A 24,089-nucleotide genomic window follows, 5' to 3' on the forward strand; every position below is an offset into this window, starting at 1 on the left:
AACGGTGATGGTTTGAAAATTATGATCCTATTGTTTATATCTTTGCCGTAAATTTCGGTCAACTTTGACCGGTTGTATCTCAGGAACTACTCGTCATAATTAAAAGTTTTTTCTTTTAAAAGAAGCGTCCTGTCACTGTCTTTCGAATACCGTTTTCACAATTTAATTTAGTTTAATATTTCCCGAAATATTCTATTTGTTTATAAACCAAAAAATTGTTTATAATTTTAAAATATTCCTGAGGCCGCTTAAACAGTCCAATTTCAATTCTGTAAAGTGCATTAGATAGGTATAGTGTCTTTTTATGAAAAAATCATAGTTATTCTTATGTATCATAATTATTGTCGTTATTATAACGACCGTAAATTTTTAATTTAACATTTCAATTTTTGCTAAACTGTTCATTCAATTTCCATCGGCTTCTGGAATATAATATATACGGAAAGGGCTTTTACGATACCAAGTTATTTAATTGTTGATAAAGAATTACTTATCTAAAAGTTTAGTTGAAAATTAAAGATTTTGTTGGAAAACCCCGCTCTTTCCGGGGAAATTTTTCGTCGAAGTAAACCGGAAAAAACACGTCTCTATGCAGAATTTAATTGCGGTGAATTTTTATTTGGGTGTTTTTTGTCTAAAGTTAAAATCTTTGGAGGTATAGAGCAAAAATTGAAAAAAACACGATTTTCGGGCGCCATTTTGTTTATAAAAAAAGTAGCACACTATCTGCGGACTTTGCATATCTATATTATTAATATATACAATCATAAGATTCGATTCCAGCAATAAAATTGCTGGTAAATAACTTTTTCCAAAAATGTCCTATTCTCCGATAATCAGCCCAGACTATAAATCCTATTATTTGAGGCGCCGCGCTGTACGTCATGATTGGACTAATAATAGAGAAGATACGCAACTAAGACCCTTTTTGCATACTGCTGTATTTGATTTTTATACATCATTGTATCCAATCATCGTTATTTACCAGTTATTTCCATCTTCTTCTGTTTTGCACCTCTGCTATCCAATTAGTCCCATCGCGTTGGGGAGCTTCACTTCGCTTGTCTGTCCGTAGTCTCCACTCAAGCAACTTTTTTATCCATCTGTCGTCTGTCATTCTTGCAACATGTCTCGCCCATCTCAATTTTTGCCTTGTAATACGTTCGAAAATATCTTCCACTCCGGTTCGTTTATGAACTTCCTTGTTTCTTACTCTATTTCTTAAGCTTATTCCAAACACTGATCTTTGCATGTTTTTATGAGAGTTAAGGTTTTTGCCCCATATATGAGGACTGGTAAAGAGCACTGGTTAAAAGCTCTCCTTTTTAAATGGATTGGGATGTTTCTTTTAACCCGCCAGTGGTCGCTATATGAGATTTTATCTCACGGTTTCAGAAAATTGCGCACAACTTTTTTTCTGGGAAATTATACGCGCTGTAGTTCCTTCTAGTCTCCTAACTATCCTCCCTCGACAATCTAATAGACTCGTCCGCTCAGACAGTGACTCGGTTTTCTTAGTATCACCATATTGTTGAGTCAGTGCGCTTCATGTGAGAGATTCTCTCATCAAGTCACCACCGGCGTCACCAACTGTGTATAAAAAATAATTTTATTTTTCCCCTTAAAACCTAAAATAATATGCTTTTTTGATGTAATAAAAGGCGCCGTGGATGTGGTCGATGATATGAAAATCTTATATTCTCTTGCACGGGTTAGTTTTAGATGGTCACTTACCATATATTTTTCAATGTTAAATATTGGCGGTATCAATAGTCACATTTTATATAAAGATAATAATAATAAAACAGGAAAACGTCGTGTCTTTTTAAAGCAAATGGCTTTATCGTTGAAGAAACTTCATCTTTTTTGTTAAATTTTGTAAAGGCAAAAGTTGGATATGTGAGAGAAAATCTCACGCGCGACCACTCGCGCAACAACCTGCCTAGCGACCATTGCCGGGTTAAATACGCCTTCCAGTTTTCTGAATGCAGCCCAACTTAAACTTATTCTTCTGAGTATTTCATATGTTTCGTTGTCTCGTGTTACATATTTTTTCACAAGTTCTATGGGTAATGTGTCGATTTATATTAGCTCACTGGAGACGATTTTTCTTCTTCTTCTTCAGGTGCCATCTCCGCTACGGAGGTTGGCAATCATCATAGCTATTTTAATTTTTGAGGCAGTAGCTCTAAATAGTTGTTTTGAGCTGCATCCAAACCGTTCTCTCAGGTTCTTCAACCATGAAATTCGTCTTCTTCCGATGCTTCTTCTGCCATCTATCTTTCCTTGTATTATGAGTAGCAGGATGCCATACTTGTAGAGATACTGTAGTTTCCTTTCTTTAATTGTAAGTTCAACTTCGTTCTCTTTACCTATTCTTCTCAGTACTTCATTGTTCGTCACTCTATCTGCCCAGGAAACCCTCATAATTCTTTTATAGGTCCATATTTCAAAGGCGTTAAGTCGTCTCATTCTCTCTACATTTAACGTCCATGATTTCACTCCATAGTATAGTACACTGTATACGTAACATTTTGTTAGGCGTACTTTAAGAGCTAATGTTAAATCTTTGCTACATAGGACCTTTTTCATTTTCATAAAATTAGAACTTGCTTTTTCGATTCTGACTTTGATTTCTGCAGTGTAGTCATTATTTTCTGTTATAAGTGTTCCTAGGTAAGTGTACTTTTTTACTCTTTCGATCTGTTGGCCCTCTACTGTCAAGATATCGTTAGTATTATGGTTGTTTTTACTAATTTTCATAAACTTTGTCTTTTTGATATTGAGAGAGAGTCCGTACCTACTCCCTACTACACCTTACTATTTTACTCATGAGTCTTTGCAGTTCTTGTAAACTATCGGCTATTATTACTCTATCATTTGCATATCTGATATTGTTAACTAAGACTCCATTTACTCTTATGCCGACTGTTTCATCTTCCAGAGTTTCTCGCATTACCTCTTCAGAATAAGCGTTAAATAATAGAGGTGATAGTATGAAGTCTTGCCTGACTCCTCTCTTTATTTCCATTTTTTCAGATGTTTCTTTTTCAATTCTTACTATTGCTCGCTGATTGTAATAGAGGTGTGTTATTAGTTTTTAGTTTTTAGAATTTCCATGAGTCGATCATGTTTTACTTTATCAAACGCTTTATTGTAGTCTATAAAACAGACGTAAAGAGGACGGTTAACATCGAAAGTTCTCTGTGTCAGTACGTTGAAGGAGAATAATGCATCTATGGTACTCATACCATTGCGGAACCCATATTGAGTGTCACTAAAATCTAGCTCCAGTTTAGCGTGTATTCTGGAGTGGATAATTTTCAGCAGAATTTTCAAGGTATGTGACGAGATTGATCATCATTTTTCTTCTTCCATAATTTATCTTTAAACTGACTCTCTGTGTAACTTGCTGTAGTTGTTGCACCATAACTCTAGCTCTCTAACTTCTCCTAATAGGTACGTCTGTTCTGAGAATAATGTTATCGACATATCGAGATGATTTGGGCATGGAATCATACATGCCCATTAAACCGGCGCATTAAGCACAGAGTCATCTTCTCTCTCGCTCATGCATTTTTCTACCCAGAAAAACGATTATTGTGAGAAAAGGATAACTATTTTTAACATAAAGTGATAGTCCAATTATTGTCATTGTTTATGACTTTGTGTTGACGTTGATAAGTGAGAATTTATATTTTGATACTAGTTGGGAAGTTATTGGATACTTACTGAAGGCGTAGGCTCCAACGTAGAACACGAATAGACTCTCCCTATATCCTATAGATTTAGAAACAGGTTCCACCGCAATAGGAAGATTTCCTCCAATGTTATTCATGACGAAAAGGAATACTCCAATAGTCGTTGATCTTACATGTAACGGAACAATCTCTACGACCATGGCAAAAAGAATTCCAAACCACATTTCAGCTGAAAAGTATTTATTAATAAAATAAATTTAAATGTTTGAAAATTAAAGACAGTTAATATTTTTTCCTACGAGAGTGCAAAAAAGTCTACTTTTCCGCATTGATTTTCCGCATTACTTTTCCGCACTGAATTTACATACATATTTTTCCGGTAACAGATCAAGATTATTGATAACGTCGAGAATAGATGGGGGTAGTTCTTCGTCACTTGATGCCATCTAAATCACTTAATTATTTTAAAATTCGTAATGATAGGGGAGCCCAAGCGGGGATTTTTGCAGTTACTCGAGCGCATCAGATTAGCATATGGGGAGAAACCTGGTACCCTACAGATGTACCTCTACCATATATTGGCTCTTAACACAGGGGAGTTCGTTGAGGGAGACGCGAAAAAAAATCTATCCTTAAAAAAACTCGAAATTGTCAGATTAAGATAAGGTAAGTTAAGTACATGCAAGAGAGTGTATATCAAAAATCTGACGATTTCAGCCGGGCGTAAGGAAATGGGCGAGTCCCAAAATTTCACAAGAAAAAAGCGAATATTTCGCGAAATTAATGACAGATCGAAAAACTAAAAAATACGTGCTCAATATTTTTTAAAAATCTATCGAATGATACCAAACACGACTTTCCACGGAGAGAAGTGGGGGGTAAATTTAATAAAGTAAAAACTGTAAAATACACTTATTCAATATTTTTGAAAAATCTATCGAATGGCACCAAACACGACCCCCCACGGAGTTGGGGTGGGGGGTTACTTTAAAATCTTAAATAGGAGCCCCATTTTTTATTGCACATTTGGATTTCTTACGTAAAAATAAGTAACTTTTATTCGAAACATTTTTTGAATTATAGATAGATGGCGTTATAATCGGAAAAAACGATTGTTGTAAATGAAAAATTAAATTAAAAAAGGCAAGCGCCCACCAAAATGGAATACTTTACTTAAATTTTTTTGGTTTTAGGACCTACTCTTCACAACCCAATAGGTCCCCATAACGCTCGAGTGACTGCACATTTAGCATACTTTGCTCCCCTACTATAAGAAAAGATGCGTGGAAATTTTAAAGTGTGTGACGTGCTTTTTGACAATAATTGCTTTGTTTGACATCGTTGCTAATAGTCCAGAAAGCCACTGCGCATCCGCTAGGAAAAATATTCTAATTCGGATTTTTTGCACAATTTTACTCAAAAAGGACCCCTTTTAACAAATTTGCATGTTGCCAGGACCAAAAGTTGGTCAAACATTTTTTAAACGTTTTTTTTGTTTGTGTCCTAAAATTATTTTTTTGCATGGAACAATTTTTTTTTAGGTTTTTTGGATCATTCCAAACAGAAAAGGTCTTTAGTAACTTTTCTCTTAAGTTGATAATTTTTGACATATAAGCGATTAAAAATTGAAAAATTGCGAAATCGGCCATTTTTAACCCTCAAAAACTATGTGAAAAACTGAAAATTTGAATGTTACCAAGGTAGGTAGATATTACTTAAACATCGATTGATGAAATCCCGAAGAGTTTTTTGCAATACAATATTCAAAACTCCTTTGTTTTTTAATTGCTAATCAAGCGTGCGCGACACTATTTTCCACCGTTGCATGTGTAAGCAGTATGGTGCAAATAAAAGGATTAAATTCGTTATTTCGTAAACCGGCAACTTTAAGGAAAAATTCCGAAACAGGTCGATTTTCATTTTTAAGTTATGATATTGTGACATATTATATGGTATACTAGTGACGTCATCAATCTGGGCGTGATGACGTAATCGATGATTTTTTTAAATGAGAATACGGGTCGTGTGCTGGCTCATTTGAAAGGTTCTTCAATTCTCTATTCAGTAATATAAACATGTACACAATTATTTATACAGGGTGTACAAAAAATTTTTAATAAATTAAATCATTTGGCAAATTGCCAAAAAAATTAAATTATTGGACACCCTGTATAAATAATTATGTAAATGTTTATATTCCTAAATAGAATTGAAGAACCTTTCAAATGAGCTAGCACACGACCCCAATTCTCATTTAAAAACATCATCGATTACGTCATCACGCACAGAGTGATGATGTCACTAGTATACCATATATATCACAATATCATAACTTAAAAATAAAAATCGACCTGTTTCGGGATTTTTCCTTAAAGTCGCCCGTTTACGAAATAACGAATTTATTCCTTTCATTTGCACCATACTGCATACACATGCAACGGTGGAAAATAGTGTCGCGCACGCTTGATAAGCAATTAAAAAACAAAGGAGTTTTGAATATTGTATTGCAAAAAACTCTTCGGGATTTCATCAATCGATGTTTAACGAATATCTACCTACATTGGCAGCATTCAAATTTTCAGTTTTTCACATAGTTTTTGAGGGTTAAAAATGGCCGATTTCGCAATTTTTCAGTTTTTAATCGCTTATATATCAAAAACTATTAACTTTAGAGAAAAGTCACTAAAGACCTTTTCTTTTTGGAATGATCAAGAAAAGCTAAAAAACATTTATTTCATGCAAAAAAAAATAATTTTAGGAAAAAAACAAAAAAAACGTTTAAAAATTTTTTGACCAACTTTTGGTCCTGGCAACATGCAAATTTGTTAAAAGGGGTCCTTTTTGAATAAGATTGTGCAAAAAATCCGAATTAGAATATTTTTCCTAGCGGATGCGCAGTGGCCTTCTGGACTATAAGACTTTAAAATATTTAAACCTGTATTGATATACACCATTCATTACTGCACAACAGGTATTTAGGCACCGCATTGACTTTAATTCGGGATTATTATAACTTATTAGCGTTATATTTCAATTCAATTAATTGATTAAGATTTGGTCATTTTTTAAAAGCTCGTAGAAAAAATATTGTTCCCAACTCTTGCGGAAAGTCTCTTTTCCGCACTCGATTGCTTGCCGAACTCCGCTTCGCGGCGTTCGGCAAACTGCAATCGCGTGCGGAAAAGTATGACTTTCCGCACTAGTTAGGAAAATAACTATATTTTGTTTCAGAGACAACCACCATGCGTTTACGTACGTTTCATCCTATTGGGATCTTCAGAACGACCACGGTCTGCTCTGAATCAAAACAAAAACCAACGGTCTAGTAAGCAAAATTCCACGAAATAATTTTGAATTTTGGTTCCAACGTTAGAAGTTTTAGATCTTCGGTTTTTTAGACTTCTCGTTGTTTTAATTGTTTCAATTATAATTTACTTACCGAAAAAGTAGGAAATGCCTAGAGTAATCATAGCTCCAACCGGAGTACAGTAGACACTGCCAAAGGCAAAAGGTGTAGCTACGATTTGACTAACTGCCAAAACTACACATCTTGAACGGATGCCCATTTTGGCGACAATTTTATCCGATACTACTCCACCAACCACGACACCAATGGAACCTATGACAATTGTTACAGCAAACAACCACCAACCTAAACAGAAACAAAACAAACTTAACAAAAAAATTTGACAATACTAATATCAATAGATAACTATATAATTTACGGGTGTCCTACAGTCCACCTCCACCTACACGATCTCCACCTTTTCGGTCGGTCCATTTCTCAGCATTTATGACTATATATGTGATTATTCCTCTGATTCCTTCTCCCCATTCCGATTCTGGTCCTACTCTTCTCCTTATATATAGTATTACTTCTCCATAAAATATAGTTGAAGGCCTATTCTGGCCATCGTTCATTCTTTTGGTCATCATATTTCTTCGCATTACATGCTCGTAGGTACTATAAAAGTTATTCGGATTCTATTGTATCTACAGTATTGTAAATCCTTCCTATTCTTCTTCTTATTTCGTCATTTGGGATGTGCTTAAGTCTGGATAACTGACATGCTCTTCTTAGATGGTCCATTTCTACTACTTCCAGTTTTTTTTTTCTTTTTCATCGTCATTTGCCAACATTCAAATCTTTACCTCAAAACTGGTTCTAAAACTGACTTGTAGATTGTCATATCTTTTTTCATTCTCAATTCTAAGATATTCCGGTTGTTAATGTTGATGGTGAACCCCCAGTCTTCGTATTCTCGATTAACTTTCGAATCATATAATTCATGTCTTCCTCGTCATTGGTCATAATCAGTTCACCGTCTGCGAAAAAAATATTTGTTAAGTACTTGTCCCAAGTTCTATTCCCATCCTTGTGCATTTTATTCTTCAGCCGTTTAATGCTTTCTGAGTTGGAGATAAAGAATATCCTTGTCTTAATCCTTTTGTGCTGCTCAATCATAGGTATACTTTATACATGCTCTAATATATTATAAAAAATATCAGTATATAGGTCCTCTCATGATATGACCGAAGTACTGAACCTTTCTTATTTTTATGATGTTAATCAGTTGTCGCTCTTTTTGAATGGTCTCCAGCACACGTTTGTTAGATATATGTGCTGTCCACGGGATTCTGAGCATGCGACGGTAACACCACAACTCGAACGCTTCTAATTTAATAAGATTTTTTATTTGTGATGTCCAGGTTTCACATTCATAGAACAAAACGGACCAGACGTAGCACTTCAATACTCTAATAGTCCAAGTAATGAAGCTTACAATAGGACAAAACCTCGCAATTTTTACAGAATGGATCGATTTGCTTGAAAATTTGAGAATAAGTAGTGGATAGTCCAAGGATCAAAATCTATATCATGCTGAAAGGCGCTTTTACCATGGGGGTGGTTACCACCCCATCTCGGGGGTGGAAATTTTTAATTATATTTTAATCACAAAAGTTGGTTAAAACGTTCATTTTAAGCAAAAAACGTTCTATACATTTTTTTGATAAAATTGATGGTTTTCGATTTATTGGCTTTCGAAAGTGTTAATTTTTTATCGAAAAAATCAATGATTTTAATAAGCTTTCTGCTAATAACTCCAAAAGTGTTCGTTTTATCTAAACAATTTCACTTAACAAAAATGTACCTTTTGAAAAAATACACAAAACCGTTTTTTAAAATTTTCTTTAATACCAATAGTAATCGAGCTATACTTTACTATATGTTGGCCTTTCTTCGTTAAATGCTAAATATGGTAGTTTCAAAGTCAAAAGACTGGAAAACTATGCATTTTTCAAGGACAACTTATTCAAACTAATTTAAAGTACTTAAAAATATCTATCTCCAGAAATAAAAAAAAAGTATCTGGCTCAAAAATTAAGTGACTTATAATGAAAAGAATGTCAGTCCCTATTTTTTTCAGCAAAAAAGTGATCGCAAGCAACCCCCCAATCACCACCCTAATTAGAATTAGTCATTGACCTTATTTGGTCTTTTTTATATATGTTTATTAATAGTTTCTAGAAGTTTGACAGGCTTAGAATGATTAGTTTTTAAAAAATGGAGTTAAAAGCGAATAACGAATTTTTGTAGTTTGGAAAACAATGGCCTTTTCTTCGGAATACCAAGATAAGCATCAGATATTCGAAAAAATGTTTAAATATGAAATTGTAGCTGATTAAATTCCCAAGAACTTGGTTTTGAAAAAATTTTTTCTACGGCAAAAATTGAGTGAGCTATTGAAAATTAAAACTTGTAATAACATGAAAAAACCACCTTGACCAACCCTATCAAAGTCACCTCTTTTTGCGACTGAGAACTTTAAAAATATCTAGTATTAATAGGCTTATAGATCCTGTAAAAACCTACAAAATTATTTTTTAAGCAACTTTCTAGGATAAAAAATAAAAAGTTACGGTTAAAAAATCAACATATTTTTTTTTTGAAAAAAACAAGGAGAAATCCAATTGGAAGCATAATAATGTAAGTTAGTTGTGTTTTTGGCCATTGGCCTTATTCATTCTTATTTACTCGTATTTATGTATTATTAATAGATTTTAGAAGTTTGACGGGCTTAGAATGATTAGTTTTTAAAAAACTTAAATTAAAAGCGAATAACGAATTTTTGTTGTTTGGTAAAAAATGCCATTTTCTTCAGAATAGAAAGATTAGCATGAAAAATACGAAAAAATGTTTCGATATAAAATTCTAGGTTATTTAATTCCTAAGAACCTGGTTTGAAAAAAATTTTTCTACGGCAAAAATTGAGTGAATCGTAAATGAGTATATCGAAAAACGTTGATTTCTTCTATACAAAACTAACACTTTCGATATCGAATAAATCGAAGACTATTAATTTTTATCAAAAAAATGTATAGAACATTTTTTGCTTAGAATGGATGTTTTTATCAACTTTTGCGGTTAAAATATAATAAAAAATTTCCACCTCCGACATCATATAGATTTTGATCGTTGGACTATCCACTACTTATTCTTAAATTTTCAGGCAAATCGATCCATTCTGTAAAAATTGCGAGGTGAAAATACAATACAATACAGAGCGCCAGTTAATTAAGCTTTCTCGTTAAAGTTCTCTTCTGGTCAAAATTTCCTCATCACTTTCAACCCTGCAGTAAATCCCGCTACCCAAATATCTAAAGTGTTCCTCCCTTTCCAGGATTTTGTTATCTAATTTTAGTATTGAGTCTTCGATATTAATTTTTCCGACCACCATCCATTTTGTTTTCTTAGCGTTGATTGTTAAGCCCTTTGAAGTACATTCGTTGTTTACAGCGTCCAACAGGGTTTGAAGGTCTTCTAGACTTTCTGCTATTATGGCGGTGTCATCTGCGTATCTGATCTTATTAATAATTTTAGCACCGATTTTAACACCTTCGTGACCGTTATTTACCGCTTTCTCAAAAATTGTTTCGGGGTAGGTATTGACCAATATCGGTTACACAACACATCCCTGTCTAACATCACGCTTAATAGAATCTTTAGCTGAACTTTTGGATTCATCTTAATACAAGTGCTCTAATTATTGTAGTAAAGGTTTATGAGCAATTTAATGTCGTACGTGTCCAAACCAATTAAGTCGAAGCATTGAAATAGTGAGGAAGTAATCATGAAAAGAGTAAAACTAAATAATAATGAATGTTTACCTAAGTCATAATCCGGAAAATAAGTTTGGTAATAAAGATCGCAATTATATGCAAAACACATTCCTCCACAATGTCTAATAGAAGCTGCCAGACATAACAATATAACTCTTGGATCTGCAATAACATTCCATATCGTTATCTTCTTGGCGTCTCCATTTTGATTTGCATCTTCCCCAATAGACGTACGTGAGGGTTCTTTTAATGTGAACCAAGTTAGTACAGCCAAAATTAACGCTACTATTCCAGCACCGTAGTAGGTCACTCTCCATCCTAAACCCCAAGTGTTCATTGGTGGAACATATCGTCCAACGGGAAAAGCGATGCCTAAAACATGTTTTCAATTAGATAAATAGATAAATACTCCAGTCGTCAGGAGCAAAAATACCACTGAACCTCTAAAAATCATACGAACAAAAAACAGCTAAATTCTGCTCACAATGTCAATTTTGGGACCCAAAAAATGATGCAAATCGGTTTGCCCCAACCCACTCTAAATAATACCAAACTCGAGTAAATTAATCAAATTGTTTACCTTGGATATGAGCTAATTTGGCTCTTCTTCTTATACTTGTTGTAGATCTGTCGATCTGTTAATTCCGACGTTGAAGTATTTCTTGAGAGGTCAAAGAGGCCAAATATCTTTTTGGTGATCTCCCCGGTGGACGCTTGCCAGCTGGTTTTCCTTCTAGCGCAATTCTTGGTAGTCTGTGCTCCTCCATTCTTTTCACATGACTGAACCATTCCCTTTGTCTTTACCCCCATATTGCTGATATGGGGTAGGTAAATATATTCCCTGATGATGTTGTTTCGTATTCTATCCCTTCTTATCTTCACTGCTATTGCTCTTAGTGTCTTCATTTCGGCTGTTCGCAGTATGCTTTTGGTTTTATTGGTGTTTTCTCTTGATTCAATACCATAGATCATAACAGGTCTGATGCAAGTTTTATAAATTTTAACTTTGCTGTCAATTCTCATATATGGGTTATTCCGGACCCCATCTCTTAAACATCCAGACATGACTGCGGCCTTGTTTATTTGTCCTCTTAGGTCTCTGGCTGGGTCATGATAACTTGATAAATTTAAGCCTAGATATTTCATTGGTTAAGCTGTTCTATGGGTTTCCCTTCTACCACGAGCGTGCATCTAATTGGACTTTTAGCAATGGTAATGCATTTTGTTTTCTGCGTGGATATGTTCATGTTAAGTCGTCGACATGCCTGGTAGAATCAATAAAATTGCCTTTGTAGATCATCCTCTTCCTCTGCAATCAAGGCTGCATCATCGTCATAGCACACTATACTGATTCTACTGTGACCCAGTCTGTATCCTAGTTGTAGCGATTATACATCTTCTATTATTTCGTCCATTAGCATATTAAATAGAAATGGTCTGAGGCTGTCTCCCTGCTTGATTCCCCTTGGTGTCGGTATGTTGGCCATAGTGGTGTCGTTAGTTTTAATTTTTGTCGTGTTTGTTATTGTTCATTTGTTTTATGACTTCCACAATGTTTGCCGGTGTCCTTTTTTGCTTAATTTTCTGCAATATATTGCTAAGTCTGACTCTGTCAAATGGTTTTCTTAGGTTTATGAAGCAAATATATGAGGGTTTGTTATATGCTATCGACTATTTTTTCACTTGTTTTATGACAAATATTGCGTCCGTCATCGAGATGTCTTTTCTAAATCCTTGCTGTTCTTTTCTGTTATCTGTAATTCCAATTATTTATCCCTGAGTATGCCTATGAATAACGTCATTGTCGTATTTAAGAGAGTTATTCCTTTGTAGTTGTCCAGACATGTTTTTGCCCTTTCTTAAAAATCGGTATTGTGATACTGGTGTGCCAATTTTGTGGTAATTCTGCTCTGTCTAAGATTTAACAATATTGTGAGACAGTTAGTGAGTTCCTAACCGCCGTATTTTAGCAGTTTGTTCGGTATTCTATCAGTACCTGGCGATCGTCTATTTTATAAGATCTTCATTCTCGCTGCTACTTCAGTTTCTTTAGTGATATAAAGTCTTCTGATACCAGTTAATTGTAACGCAGAGAATCACGATGAAATTGATCACGTACAGATTCTTGATAATCGATATTTTCCGTTTACCCCTTCGAGGGGTGGTTTTAGGGAAAAGTCCAGGGCAGAAACGGCAAACTTTTTTGGATCGTATTTGGGGTCCCAAAATTGACTTTATCAGCAAAATTCATGCGTGTTCGTGTGACTTTTAGAGATAAAATGTCTTGTGACTGAACTAAAGTTAAAACAAATATTCTAAATATCTTACCATATCCTCCGTAAATACCCCAATTAAAAACGGACATTACTAAAGCTCTTTTTTCTTCGGGAAATATATCAGAAAGTATACCAGTAGCTAAAGGATTGCATCCTGATTCTCCGGCTGCCATAACCATACGAAGAAGAACTAGTTGCCAAAACTCGTTAACGCTTCCACTGAGTATGATAGCGATACCAAAGACCACCGTACAAATTGCTAATAGTCTTACCCTGCAACAGACAACAGGTAATTTTATGTAAGCTGCCACATTAGATTTTTTATATTATCAACATGAACCAATTTAAGATATGGCCGATAAGTTTTGTGCCAAATATTCAACAGTCCTGCTTCTTTTGGCATACCCTGTATCTATTCTATCTCTATTTGATTCATGACATGAAACGATACTCAACGTTAAAATAGACAAAATGCCCTCACTGCCAGAATTCAATTTTTTCATTTTACTACGTTATGTGTGATTAAAAAATACGAGCAATTTTAACTCTCCCCGCCCGCTCCCCTCCCCTTCACTTTTCCTCCAAAACGTCATATATTTTCAGTAGTAATTGCACAAGAGCTCTAAAATTATTGAATTTTTCCCGAATGTCACTTTGGCAGTTTTAATTTCACGAGCCGAAGGCGAGTGAAATTATGTCAAAGTGTCACGAGGGCAAAAATTCTATATTAATTTTAGAGTTCGAGTGCAATTTGTTGCGATTATTTCATGAATAAAACTGTGCAAAACCAAAATTTTATTGTAATTTATATATGTAAGTGCCAATTAGTGAAATTAAACACACAGTTGTTATAAATATGTATTTGACGGTTGAAAGTCATCACTTTTATAATTTTTAAAACATTTGTCATTAATGTCACTGAATGTATTTTTTCGTAGCAACGAAGGGCATCTGACGTAATATGCTTAACGACGGGAGATTATCAAAAATTATCACCTTAATTTGCATGTCTGTAGCTTTCTATTGGTCAGAATCTCCTATGAATGAAATAATCGTTTTAATTTGTTTTTTGCTGATGTGCGGCAGTTTCGTGCAAATTTATAAGAATTGTGGATTTAATGATAGAAGCATATATTATAGTATAGTATAGTTGATCCAAAAGATGGCATAACCCAGACATCCAAAGTGAAAGATATCCTTCAACACCAAATTTTTCTATATGGTCCACACAATGTCCAGAAAAAAGTCACGCCATTTTGAGCATCGGGTTTGGGGGGGAGAGGGGGGGAGAAATCTGTAAATTCGTAGCTTTTTACGTTTTTCGTCAATATTTCTAAAACTATGCGGTTTAGCATGAACAACATTCTATACAAAATTGTTCTACATTAAATTTGAAATAAAAAAGGTCCTATGCATAATCTTTCTAAAATGCATGGTTCCAAAGTTACGGAGGTAGTATAGTATAACTGGTTCAAAAAAAGGCCTAACCCAAACATTCAAAGTAAAAGTTTTACTCCAACACCAAATTGTTCTGTATGGTCCACATATTGTTCAGTAAAAAGTTACACCATTTTGAGCGTCCGGTTTGGGGGGCAGATGGGGGAGAAGTCGGTAAATTAGTAGTTTTTTACGTTTTTCGTCAATATTTCTAAAACTATGCTTTAGCGTACACAATGTTGTATACAAAAATGTTCTACATGAAATTTAAAACAAAAAATTTTGTATACATAATTGTTATAACATCAACGGTTCCAGAGTTACGGAGGGTGAAAAGTCGAGGTTTTCGATACTTTTTATATTTTTGGGCAATGTATGGTATAACTATACCAAAAACCCAGACATCCAAAGTGAAAGTTATCCTCCAACACCAAATTGTTCTATATGGTCCACATAATGTCAAAATGTTTAGAAAAAAGTCACATCATTTTGAGCGTCGGGTTTGGGGGGGAGAGGGGGGAGAAATCGGTAAATATAAAAAGTATCGAAAACCTCCACTTTTCACCCTCCGTAACTCTGGAACCGTTGATTTTATAACAATTATGTATAGAACCTTTTTTTGTTTTTAATTTTATGTTGAACATTTTTCTATAGAACATTCTTTACACTAAAGCATAGTTTTAGAAATATTGACGAAAAACGTAGAAAAACTACTAATTTACCGATTTCTCCCCCATCTCCCCCCCAAACCGGACGCTCAAAATGGTGTAACTTTTTACTGAACAATATGTGGACCATACAGAACAATTTTATATTGGAGTAAAACTTTTACTTTGGATGTCTGGGTTAGGCCTTTTTTTTGGACCAATATACTATACTACCTCCGTAACTTTGGAACCGTTCATTTTAGAAGGGTTATGCATAGGGCCTTTTTTATTTTAAATTTAATGTAGAACAATTTTGTATAGAGGGATGTTCATGATAAACCGCATAGTTTTAGAAATATTGACGAAAAACGTAAAAAACTACGAATTTACCGATTTCTCCCCCCCTCTCTCCCTCAAACCCGACGCTCAAAATGGTGTGACTTTTTCTGAACATTATATGGACCATGTAGAACAATTTGGTGTTGGAGGATAACTTTCACTTTGGATGTCTGGGTTTGGGTGTAACTATATCATACTAATAATTTGGACGACATATACTACACATACAAAGGTTCAAATTTAGATATGAGGCCATCTCAGATTTTGCCTTTTACAAAAATGGCGGACATTCAAAAGGGCGACTATACATATGTGATTAATAGCACGATAACTTTAGAAGTAAAAGTCCGATTTCAACCAAATTTGGTATATAGGTTCTTTTTTTAATGTATAAGATCGAGATCTTGAACCGGGAGAATCGGTTTACCACAAGTTGTGTTTTTCCTGATTTTTTATGTAAAAATATGTTGTTTTTTTTAATTCTTTTACCCTGTATACATTACTTACTTACTTACTTAGTCCTAAGCCTTTCTACCTTTAGGTGTAAGGCTGGTGGAGTTGAGTTTGGCATTGTAGTCTCCATGCTTTCCGATCTTGCGCTAGGTTTCTTGCACTTTCCAATGTCAATCCCTTCTTCTCGACTTCTTTCCTGATTTCATCTACCCACATAACTCTTGGTCTCCCTCTTTTGTTTTTCCCCTGCACTCTCGTTTCGAACACTCGTTTTGTTAGGCTCTCGTTCGACATTCTACACACGTGCCCGAACCATCTAAGTTGTCCTTCTACTATTTTTTCATTGATTGGTTCTAGTTTTAGGTTTTGTCTAATTGTTTCGTTTCGTATTTTGTCTGTCCTTTTTCTGTTTGCTATTTTCCTCAGGAACCTCATTTCCATAGCATTGACTCTGGATTTTTGTCTCCCCGTCAATGTCCATGTCTCGCTGCTATACATGATTGTTGGTCTAACTACTGATTTAACGACTGCCGTTTTTACTTTTTCCGGTATCCCTTTTTTCCCAAAAAATGTTGTTTTCATAGTGTTAAATAAGCTTCCTGTTCGTCCCATTCTCTCGTTTATTTCCATGTCTTGTTTACCATTTGATTCGATTATTACTCCTAGGTATTTAAAATATTCCACTTGCTCTAGTTGTTTCCCGTCTAATTCTATTGCGTGTGTCTTCCTCGTATTTGAAATTATCATTGTTTTTGTTTTCTCTGTATTAATTTTCATATTTATGTTTGATAGTTCTTGTTCTAGGATTTCAAGATTGTTCTGTAAGTCTTCTCTGTTTTCTGCTATCAATACCATGTCGTCTGCAAATAGTAGCTCCGATAGTTGAGTCTGTTTCATTTGCCAGTATCCTAATGTTAGTTTTCTCATTCTTCTCTTGGCTTTCTTTATCGCTTCATCCAGTACCACTGAGAATAGCAGTGGACTCAGCACGCATCCCTGTTTGACGCCTTGACTTGTAGAAAATTCTCTGGATTCCTCGTTATTGGTTCTTACTGTATTTGTATTATTTTTGTACATATCCTTTATTACTTCTATTATGTGTCTGTCGACTCCCCTTTCTGTTAGTGTCTTCCAAACGTCCTTTCTTCGGATTCTGTCAAACGCCTTTTCCAGGTCAATGAAGCACATATGTATCTCTCTATTTTTCTTGATTACCTTCTCACTTACTTGTCTTAATGTGAATATTAGGTCTTGCGTGCTTCTGTCCTTCCTGAATCCACACTGTGTGTCTTCCATAGTTGTTTCTATTTGTGTTTTTATTCTTGTCTCTAGTATTCTTGCTAATACCTTCCCAGGGATACTTGATATGGTGATACCTCGGTAATTATTACAGTTTCTCTTGTCTCCCTTTTTGTGTATTGGTAATATAATGTCTTTCTTCCAGTCCTTTGGTAATTCTGCTCTATTTATGATATCATTCATTAGTTCTTTCATGCTATCCATTCCCTCTGTCCCCATGAATTTTATCATTTCCGGGGTGATATGATCCTTGCCTGGTGCTTTGCCCAGTTTTACTCTTTCTATTGCTTTCTCTAATTCCTCTCTTGTTATGGATTCCACTTGTTGTTCTTCATTCCTTTCTTGTATCTCCCCTATGTTGTCCTTGTCTACATGAGTTAGCTCTTTGAAATGTTCTCTCCATCTTTCCATTATTTGTTTTTCTTCTGTTAGTACGTTTCCATTCTTGTCTTTTATATTCGGCATCGTGTGCTCTTTCTTTTGTCTGAGTTGTTTTAATGCGCCGTAGAAGAGTTTTTGGTTTTCCCTATAATTTTTTGTCATTTTTTGTCCAAATATCTCCCATGACCTTTCCTTTCCTGCTTTCACCGCTATTTTAACCTCTTTCCTTTTTTCTTTATATGCTTCGTAATCTTCCGGGTGTTTTGTGCTTAGGTATCTTTTCCATTTGTCTTTTTTGTTCTTTATTTTCTCTCGTATTTCTTCCGTCCACCATTCTGTTCTCCTCATGTTAGTGTTTGCTATTTTTGCTTTCCCGCAAGTTTCCTCAGCTGCTTTGATTATGCTGGTTTTTAGATATTCCCATTTTTTTTCTATATTTGTATTTTTTGCCCTACCTTTCAAAGTATTATCTAATTTTTCTTGGAATTTCTTCTTATATATTTCCTCTTTTAATTTGTAACTTTTTATTTTTTCATTTACTACCTTTCTTCTCTTTTCTTCTTTTTCCTCTGTTGTTCTCATTCTCATTATTACTAGATGGTGGTCACTACCAATCTCCGAGCCTCTTTTCACTTTCGTATCCTGTACTCTTTTCCATTTGTTGCTGCTTACCAAAAAGTAATCTATGATTGATTTTTCGTTTCTGCTGTCTTGTACTCTCGTGTATTTGTGTACTTCTTTATGTTTAAATTTTGTATTTGTTATAACTAGTTTATTCTCCATACATATTTCTATTATTCTTTCACCATTTCTGTTTAGCATTTCTTCTCCTTCTTTTCCCATGCACTCCTCTATTCCGCTGTTGTTGTTTCCGACTCTACCGTTTAGATCTCCCATTACAATTATGTTTTCTTCCCCATTATCAATTTGCATTTGGAGCTCCTCGAAAAATTTATCTTTCTCTTCCTTTCTTGCATCTTCATTTACTCCGTAGGCTGTTATTATTGTCCATATTTCTTCGTCCATCAGTTTAATTTTCACCGATAATATTCTCTGGTTAACATATGTTTCTTCTATAACGTGTTGTAGTCTATTCGGTGCAATTATTATCCCGACTCCTTCTTTTGCTCTCTCTTTTGTATCCGCTCCTACCCAAAGTAACCAATATCCTTTGTGTATTTTCTTAAGACCTTTTCCTTTCATCTTCGTTTCTGTTATTCCTAGTATTTCTATTTTTTGTCTTATCATATCTTCTACCAGTTCTTCCTCTTTTCCATTGATGCTTCTCACATTCCATGTTCCCATTTTTATCTCTCCTTTTTTCTGCAATCTAGCTTTCCCCTTTTTCCTATTTTCATCCTTGTTTACCTTTGCATCATCTTTTTCCCTATCGCTTTTCCCATTCATTGCCTTGGTTGTCATTGTTGTGGGTCCGGTCTCATTATTTTCTTTTAGTTTTTTGAAGTCCCTTCCCCGATATTTCTGTGAGTTAGTATAAGTTTCTCTTTATTATGGTCCCATTTCCACTCCTTTCCATTAATCTCCAGTTTCATATATCCTATCTTCGTAGTATTACCTTTGTCTTTTTCTTCTTTTGCCATTTTCCTAATTTTTGCTTGTATTTCCCTTTCCTTTCTTGTTAAATCTGATTCTATATACACCTTTTGTCCCTGTAGATTTTTCAGTTTTCCTTTGTTTTTTAGTACACTCATCTTATCCGTTAGGTTTTCCATTTCTGCTACAAAGATTTGGTCGCCGATCTTCACCGCTCCTCTCAGTCTGACCTCTAATTTCAGATTTCTTCCTATGAAGTGTTCTACTGACTCCTTTACAGGCTTTCCGTCGGTAGCATCTAGTGTTAGGCCTTTTAATACTATATTATTTCTCCGTCTATCTTTTTCCAATTGTTCTATTCTATTGTTTGCCATTTTTAAACCTTCTTCCAATTTTTCGTTTTTTTCTTTCAGCTCCTTAATATATTCCATCGTTTCTTTTTGGTCTTTCCGTATGGTTCTTATTTCTGCCATCATTTCATCATTTTTCCACATAACTTCCCGCATCATTTTTATCATCTCTTCATTTGTGTCGTTGCTTTTATTCGGTGTTCGTCTCGTCAGGTTACTCTTTTCAAAATATAATTTATCTTCTTTATATTTTTTCTTCTTAGATTCTTCGTCGCCACTATCAGATAGTTCTTCATTCTTTCTATAGGTTTCCTTTCGGATTGTTCCTGTTCCGCCACTGGCCATTTTAAATTAAATGTTAACCTCAGCACTAATATAAATATTATTATTATACACTTAGAAGTTTATTTTTATTTCGCACAAGAACGCTTTTTAAGTTTAACGATTATCGATAACGATAGGTCTTTTAAAAAACCGGTGTTTTTATTGTGATAGGTTTCGAATTCGAAATTACCTTATCGCCAATACACCTGCCACACGACCTCTCGCCTCGCTTGCCAAACTCGAACCGCCGTATACATTAATTTATCAAAAAGGTAATACCGCATTAAAAAGAACGTAAGTGTGAAAAAGAGAGTGAAAATGAATTTTTTTTTAAACAGGTGCACCTATAACTTTTTTTGGAGATGGCTGAAGGTCTAATTTTTTTATTATAGTTATTTTATTAAAAAATATATTTCTGTTTTTTTTTCATATTTTTCCGTAAGATTAGTCACCTTCAGAAACCCGAAAAACTTATTTTTTTAGGAGTTTTGGAGGATTTTCTCCATTTTAGCAAAATAGTTCAAATCAAGGATTTTTTTTATAGGTTATACATATTATAATTTGAAGTAAATGAATCCTTTAACATAATTGGGCAAAACACCTGTAAACCCCAAAAAACTATGGTTTTTCAAGGTTTTTGCGATTTCTTGCGTAGATAATCATATTCTATAATATCGATAAAACCAGAATAAATTTTTTTTATTTTTTACGTTTAATGTAAAAAATATTGTAATGTAATAAACTGCTCGTCAAAAGTTAGGGATATAGAAAATTCTGCTGAATTTTTATAGTAGATTTTTTCGTGAACAGATTAACGGATTCCGCTAAGTTTTTTTTTTATTATTTTAGACTTTTCCTTAGTATTTACACATTTATGCAAAGGTTTACTCAAACCTTTTTTTGTACTTATACCGGTTGGAAGAAAACGAAATGTTTTTCGTATGATAAGCTTGAGACGCCCTGTAGGAAGGAGTACAAATGGGAGTATATATCGAAATCGTATTGTAGTCTTACGTTTTGTGAACATTTTGTTTTTTGAATGTTCCTAATATCTTTAGAAATAAAAAAATAGACGGTTTTGTAATTTAACATGTGTTTTAGCCGAAACAAAAGTTTGAGATACCTTGTAGGGAGAAAAAGGCACAAAGGTGAGTATACCTCGATATTTTGTTGTAGTATTATATTTTGTGAATATTTTATTTTTTTAATTTCTCTGATATCTTTAATAATAAAGAAACTAGACGATGTTACTCTTTAATATGTGTTTTAGCTGACGACATGCGTCACATCACACATGTGAAACATAGAAAAACAATAAAGAGTAATACCGTCTAGTTTCTTTGTTATTAAAGATATCAGAGAAATGAAAAAAATAAAATATTCAAAAAATATGAGACTACAACATAATATCGGGGTATACTGACCTTTGTGTCTTTTTCTTCCTACAAGGTGTCTCAAACTTTTGTTTCGGTTAAAACACATGTTAAATTACAAAACCGTCTATTTTTTTTGTTTCTAAAGATATCAGGGACATTCAAACAAGAGCATGTTCATAAAACATAAGACTACAATATTATTCTGATGTATACTCACATTTATACCTCGTTCTACCTACAGAGTGTCTCAAACTTAACACAAGAAAAACATTTTTTTCTTCCACCCGGTATAAGTACAAAAAATAAGTTTGAGTAAACCTTTGCACAACTGTTTAATACTAAAGAAAAGGCTAAAATAAAAAAAAGCGGAATCCGTCTGTTCCCGAAAAAATCAACTATGAAAATTAGCAGAATTTTCTATATCCCTAACTTTTGACGAGCAGTTTATAATAAGACTTATTGCAATTTTAGCCCACCACCCCCTTACCCTATCCCCTAAAACGTAATTTTTTGTTTTTTTTTCAGTGGGTTTCAATAATTTAAAAAATTCAAAAATTCATACGCATAGTTGAGTTGCAAAAAAACGCATTTTCTTTTTTTTTTGAGAAATTGTCTCTAGAAACTTACCTATTATATTTATCGGCTAAAAAACCCATAATAACTCCAACAATTGTAAAAACAGCAATAAAACTTGGTCCAGCAAGTATCTGGTAGTCCAAACCTAACCCATTATAAGTCCATTCACAGTACCTAAAAATGTAATATTTTATAATAAAAAATACTAAAGTTTTTATTTGAAGATGTTTATTCAATTTTACCTTCACCTTGGTAAACTGATGCCAGCAATTTATTGTGTATTAGTAAATTTTGTTACGAAATTGTATATAATTGCGGGTATTGTATCGTAATAAGCCAGATAAATACGCGACAGGTTTTTTGAATAATAGACCTGCATGAAAGAAAATAGTAGATATTAAACAATTACCCAATATAAAGTTACCGGTGTGGGACAACATATTTCTTTCTAGTAGGTCATGGTTAATATGTAAACAACGTCGAGTATTAAATACCAAAATGCTTGTCACAATAATTAATAATTACGTCCAGGTCAAATAAAGATGTAATTTATTAAAGCAGTTATAGTTTTTAATTACCAAATAGTAGGGCCGCCGAGAACGATGAGCGGGCCCCGGTAAAAAGTGAAGGGCGGGGCCCCGGTAAAAAGTGAAGGGCGGGCCCCCGGCAAAAGTGAAGAGCGAAAAAAATTGTTTAATTTTTATAGAAATAAAATTATTAATAATAAATAATAACAAACATTTCAAATATAAATTTTATTAAATTTCGATTATATTTATAATAGTGAAAATATTTATAATACAGGTGTTTTTCGAGTTTTCTGATCGGCAAAAATGTCTCTAATTTTCGAAAAATCGCATGATTTGACCAAATCACTTTCAATTCACAAAGTTGATAGGCAGCTAAACGATACTATTTCATTGTAGCTATAATTACATCATAGCATTTTTTATGCGAAAAAGAAAACTAAAGGATCTTTCTGCTTCTGCGACTGTCACCGGTAATGTGCAAAATATTTTTAACGCAATAACGATACAAATTTGAGATGTTTAATTTTATTAAGCAAATCTATTGAATAAAGTTGAGATTCACCAATATTATCGGTGTGTATCGCTCTCAAATGAAAAATTTCATCTATCAATTCTTCACTGATGACTTCTTTATAAAACTTGCGCAATACATAAGTAATTTATGTAATATCATTTTGTTTAATATTGTCTTCATCTTCATCTCGGAATATCCATAAAATTGTAAACAGCGAATGAATTTTATTTTCCGCAATAAATCTTCTGGTTAAATTGCTTATTATATGACAATATTAAATATTTCTCGGCGAAATATTGCGTCGGGCTCAAAATTATCAGTCGCATCACTACTAGGCCCAGGCAATCATCAAAAAATCTCACTGGCTTCTTGCGCCGTTTTTCTTTATTTGATGTAAACACTGGATATTCCATAATTGCTGGTAACTAATTTAGATTATTCAACACAGATTCTTCTGATTTTTTGTAAATCTTCTAGGGGCCTTGATATATTTTTAATCTCCATATTCCTACCATAGTTTTATCTGACTCCACTGTAGTACTTGACTCCTGTGATTTATTGCTCTTAAAATTTTAAACCAAATCGATCAAAGGTCATAATATTAAATGTAGCCGAGTATTACGGACGACGCATTATGGACACAAAGTGAAGAGCAAAAAAAACGGGAAAAATTACGTCTTTGGTCTGGTCGACGCCGGGCCCCTTACATCGCCGGGCCCCGGTAAAATTCTCGGCGGCCCTGCCAAATAGTCCATGTGGTGAGACCGCTCCCGTCTGAAAAAATATCTGATTCGGTTTCTTTGTGAATCCCTATTCAAAAATGTCCATTTTAAACAAATCTGAAGGGTGCCGGGCGGAATTTTTGGGCAGAAATTGTTTAAACAATATTTTTATACAAATACAAAATATCACCTTTTTTGACCCGAAGAATATTTTAATTAAAAAAGTGCGCGCCGCACCACAAAAATATGGGATGGACACGCATGATTACCAATTAAATAACAACGGTGTAAATTTAAGTTAGACCCGATTAGTCTGCAGAATCTTGAAAATGAATGTTTAAACTATAGTTCAAGTACTTGGAAACCTCAAGAATACTAATTTAAATATGAGTTTTTAAGCCTTAAAAATGCGTATTTTCGCATTTTTTAGATTTTAAATCGTCTATAACTCGAAAACAATCAATTTTTGAGAAAAATCACACGATACC

At 34.0% G+C, this 24,089-nt stretch overlaps 1 protein-coding gene across 1 annotated transcript in view; it reads right to left on the reverse strand.

The window, feature by feature from the left end:
* The window catches only part of LOC126880021 (uncharacterized), a 69,955-nt gene that overhangs the window by 4,924 nt on the left and 40,942 nt on the right, over positions 1 to 24,089 (reverse strand). Inside the window, exons 3-7 of the mRNA XM_050643546.1 lie at positions 21,887 to 22,009; positions 13,152 to 13,372; positions 10,872 to 11,195; positions 7,141 to 7,353; positions 3,733 to 3,930 (exon numbers count right to left, since the gene is read on the reverse strand). Of these exons, the coding sequence (XP_050499503.1) occupies positions 3,733 to 3,930; positions 7,141 to 7,353; positions 10,872 to 11,195; positions 13,152 to 13,372; positions 21,887 to 22,009 (1,079 nt within the window). The remainder of the gene's footprint in view (positions 1 to 3,732; positions 3,931 to 7,140; positions 7,354 to 10,871; positions 11,196 to 13,151; positions 13,373 to 21,886; positions 22,010 to 24,089) is intronic.

The sequence above is a fragment of the Diabrotica virgifera genome, chromosome 2, assembly GCF_917563875.1.
Source record: "Diabrotica virgifera virgifera chromosome 2, PGI_DIABVI_V3a".
Lineage (NCBI taxonomy): Eukaryota > Metazoa > Arthropoda > Insecta > Coleoptera > Chrysomelidae > Diabrotica > Diabrotica virgifera.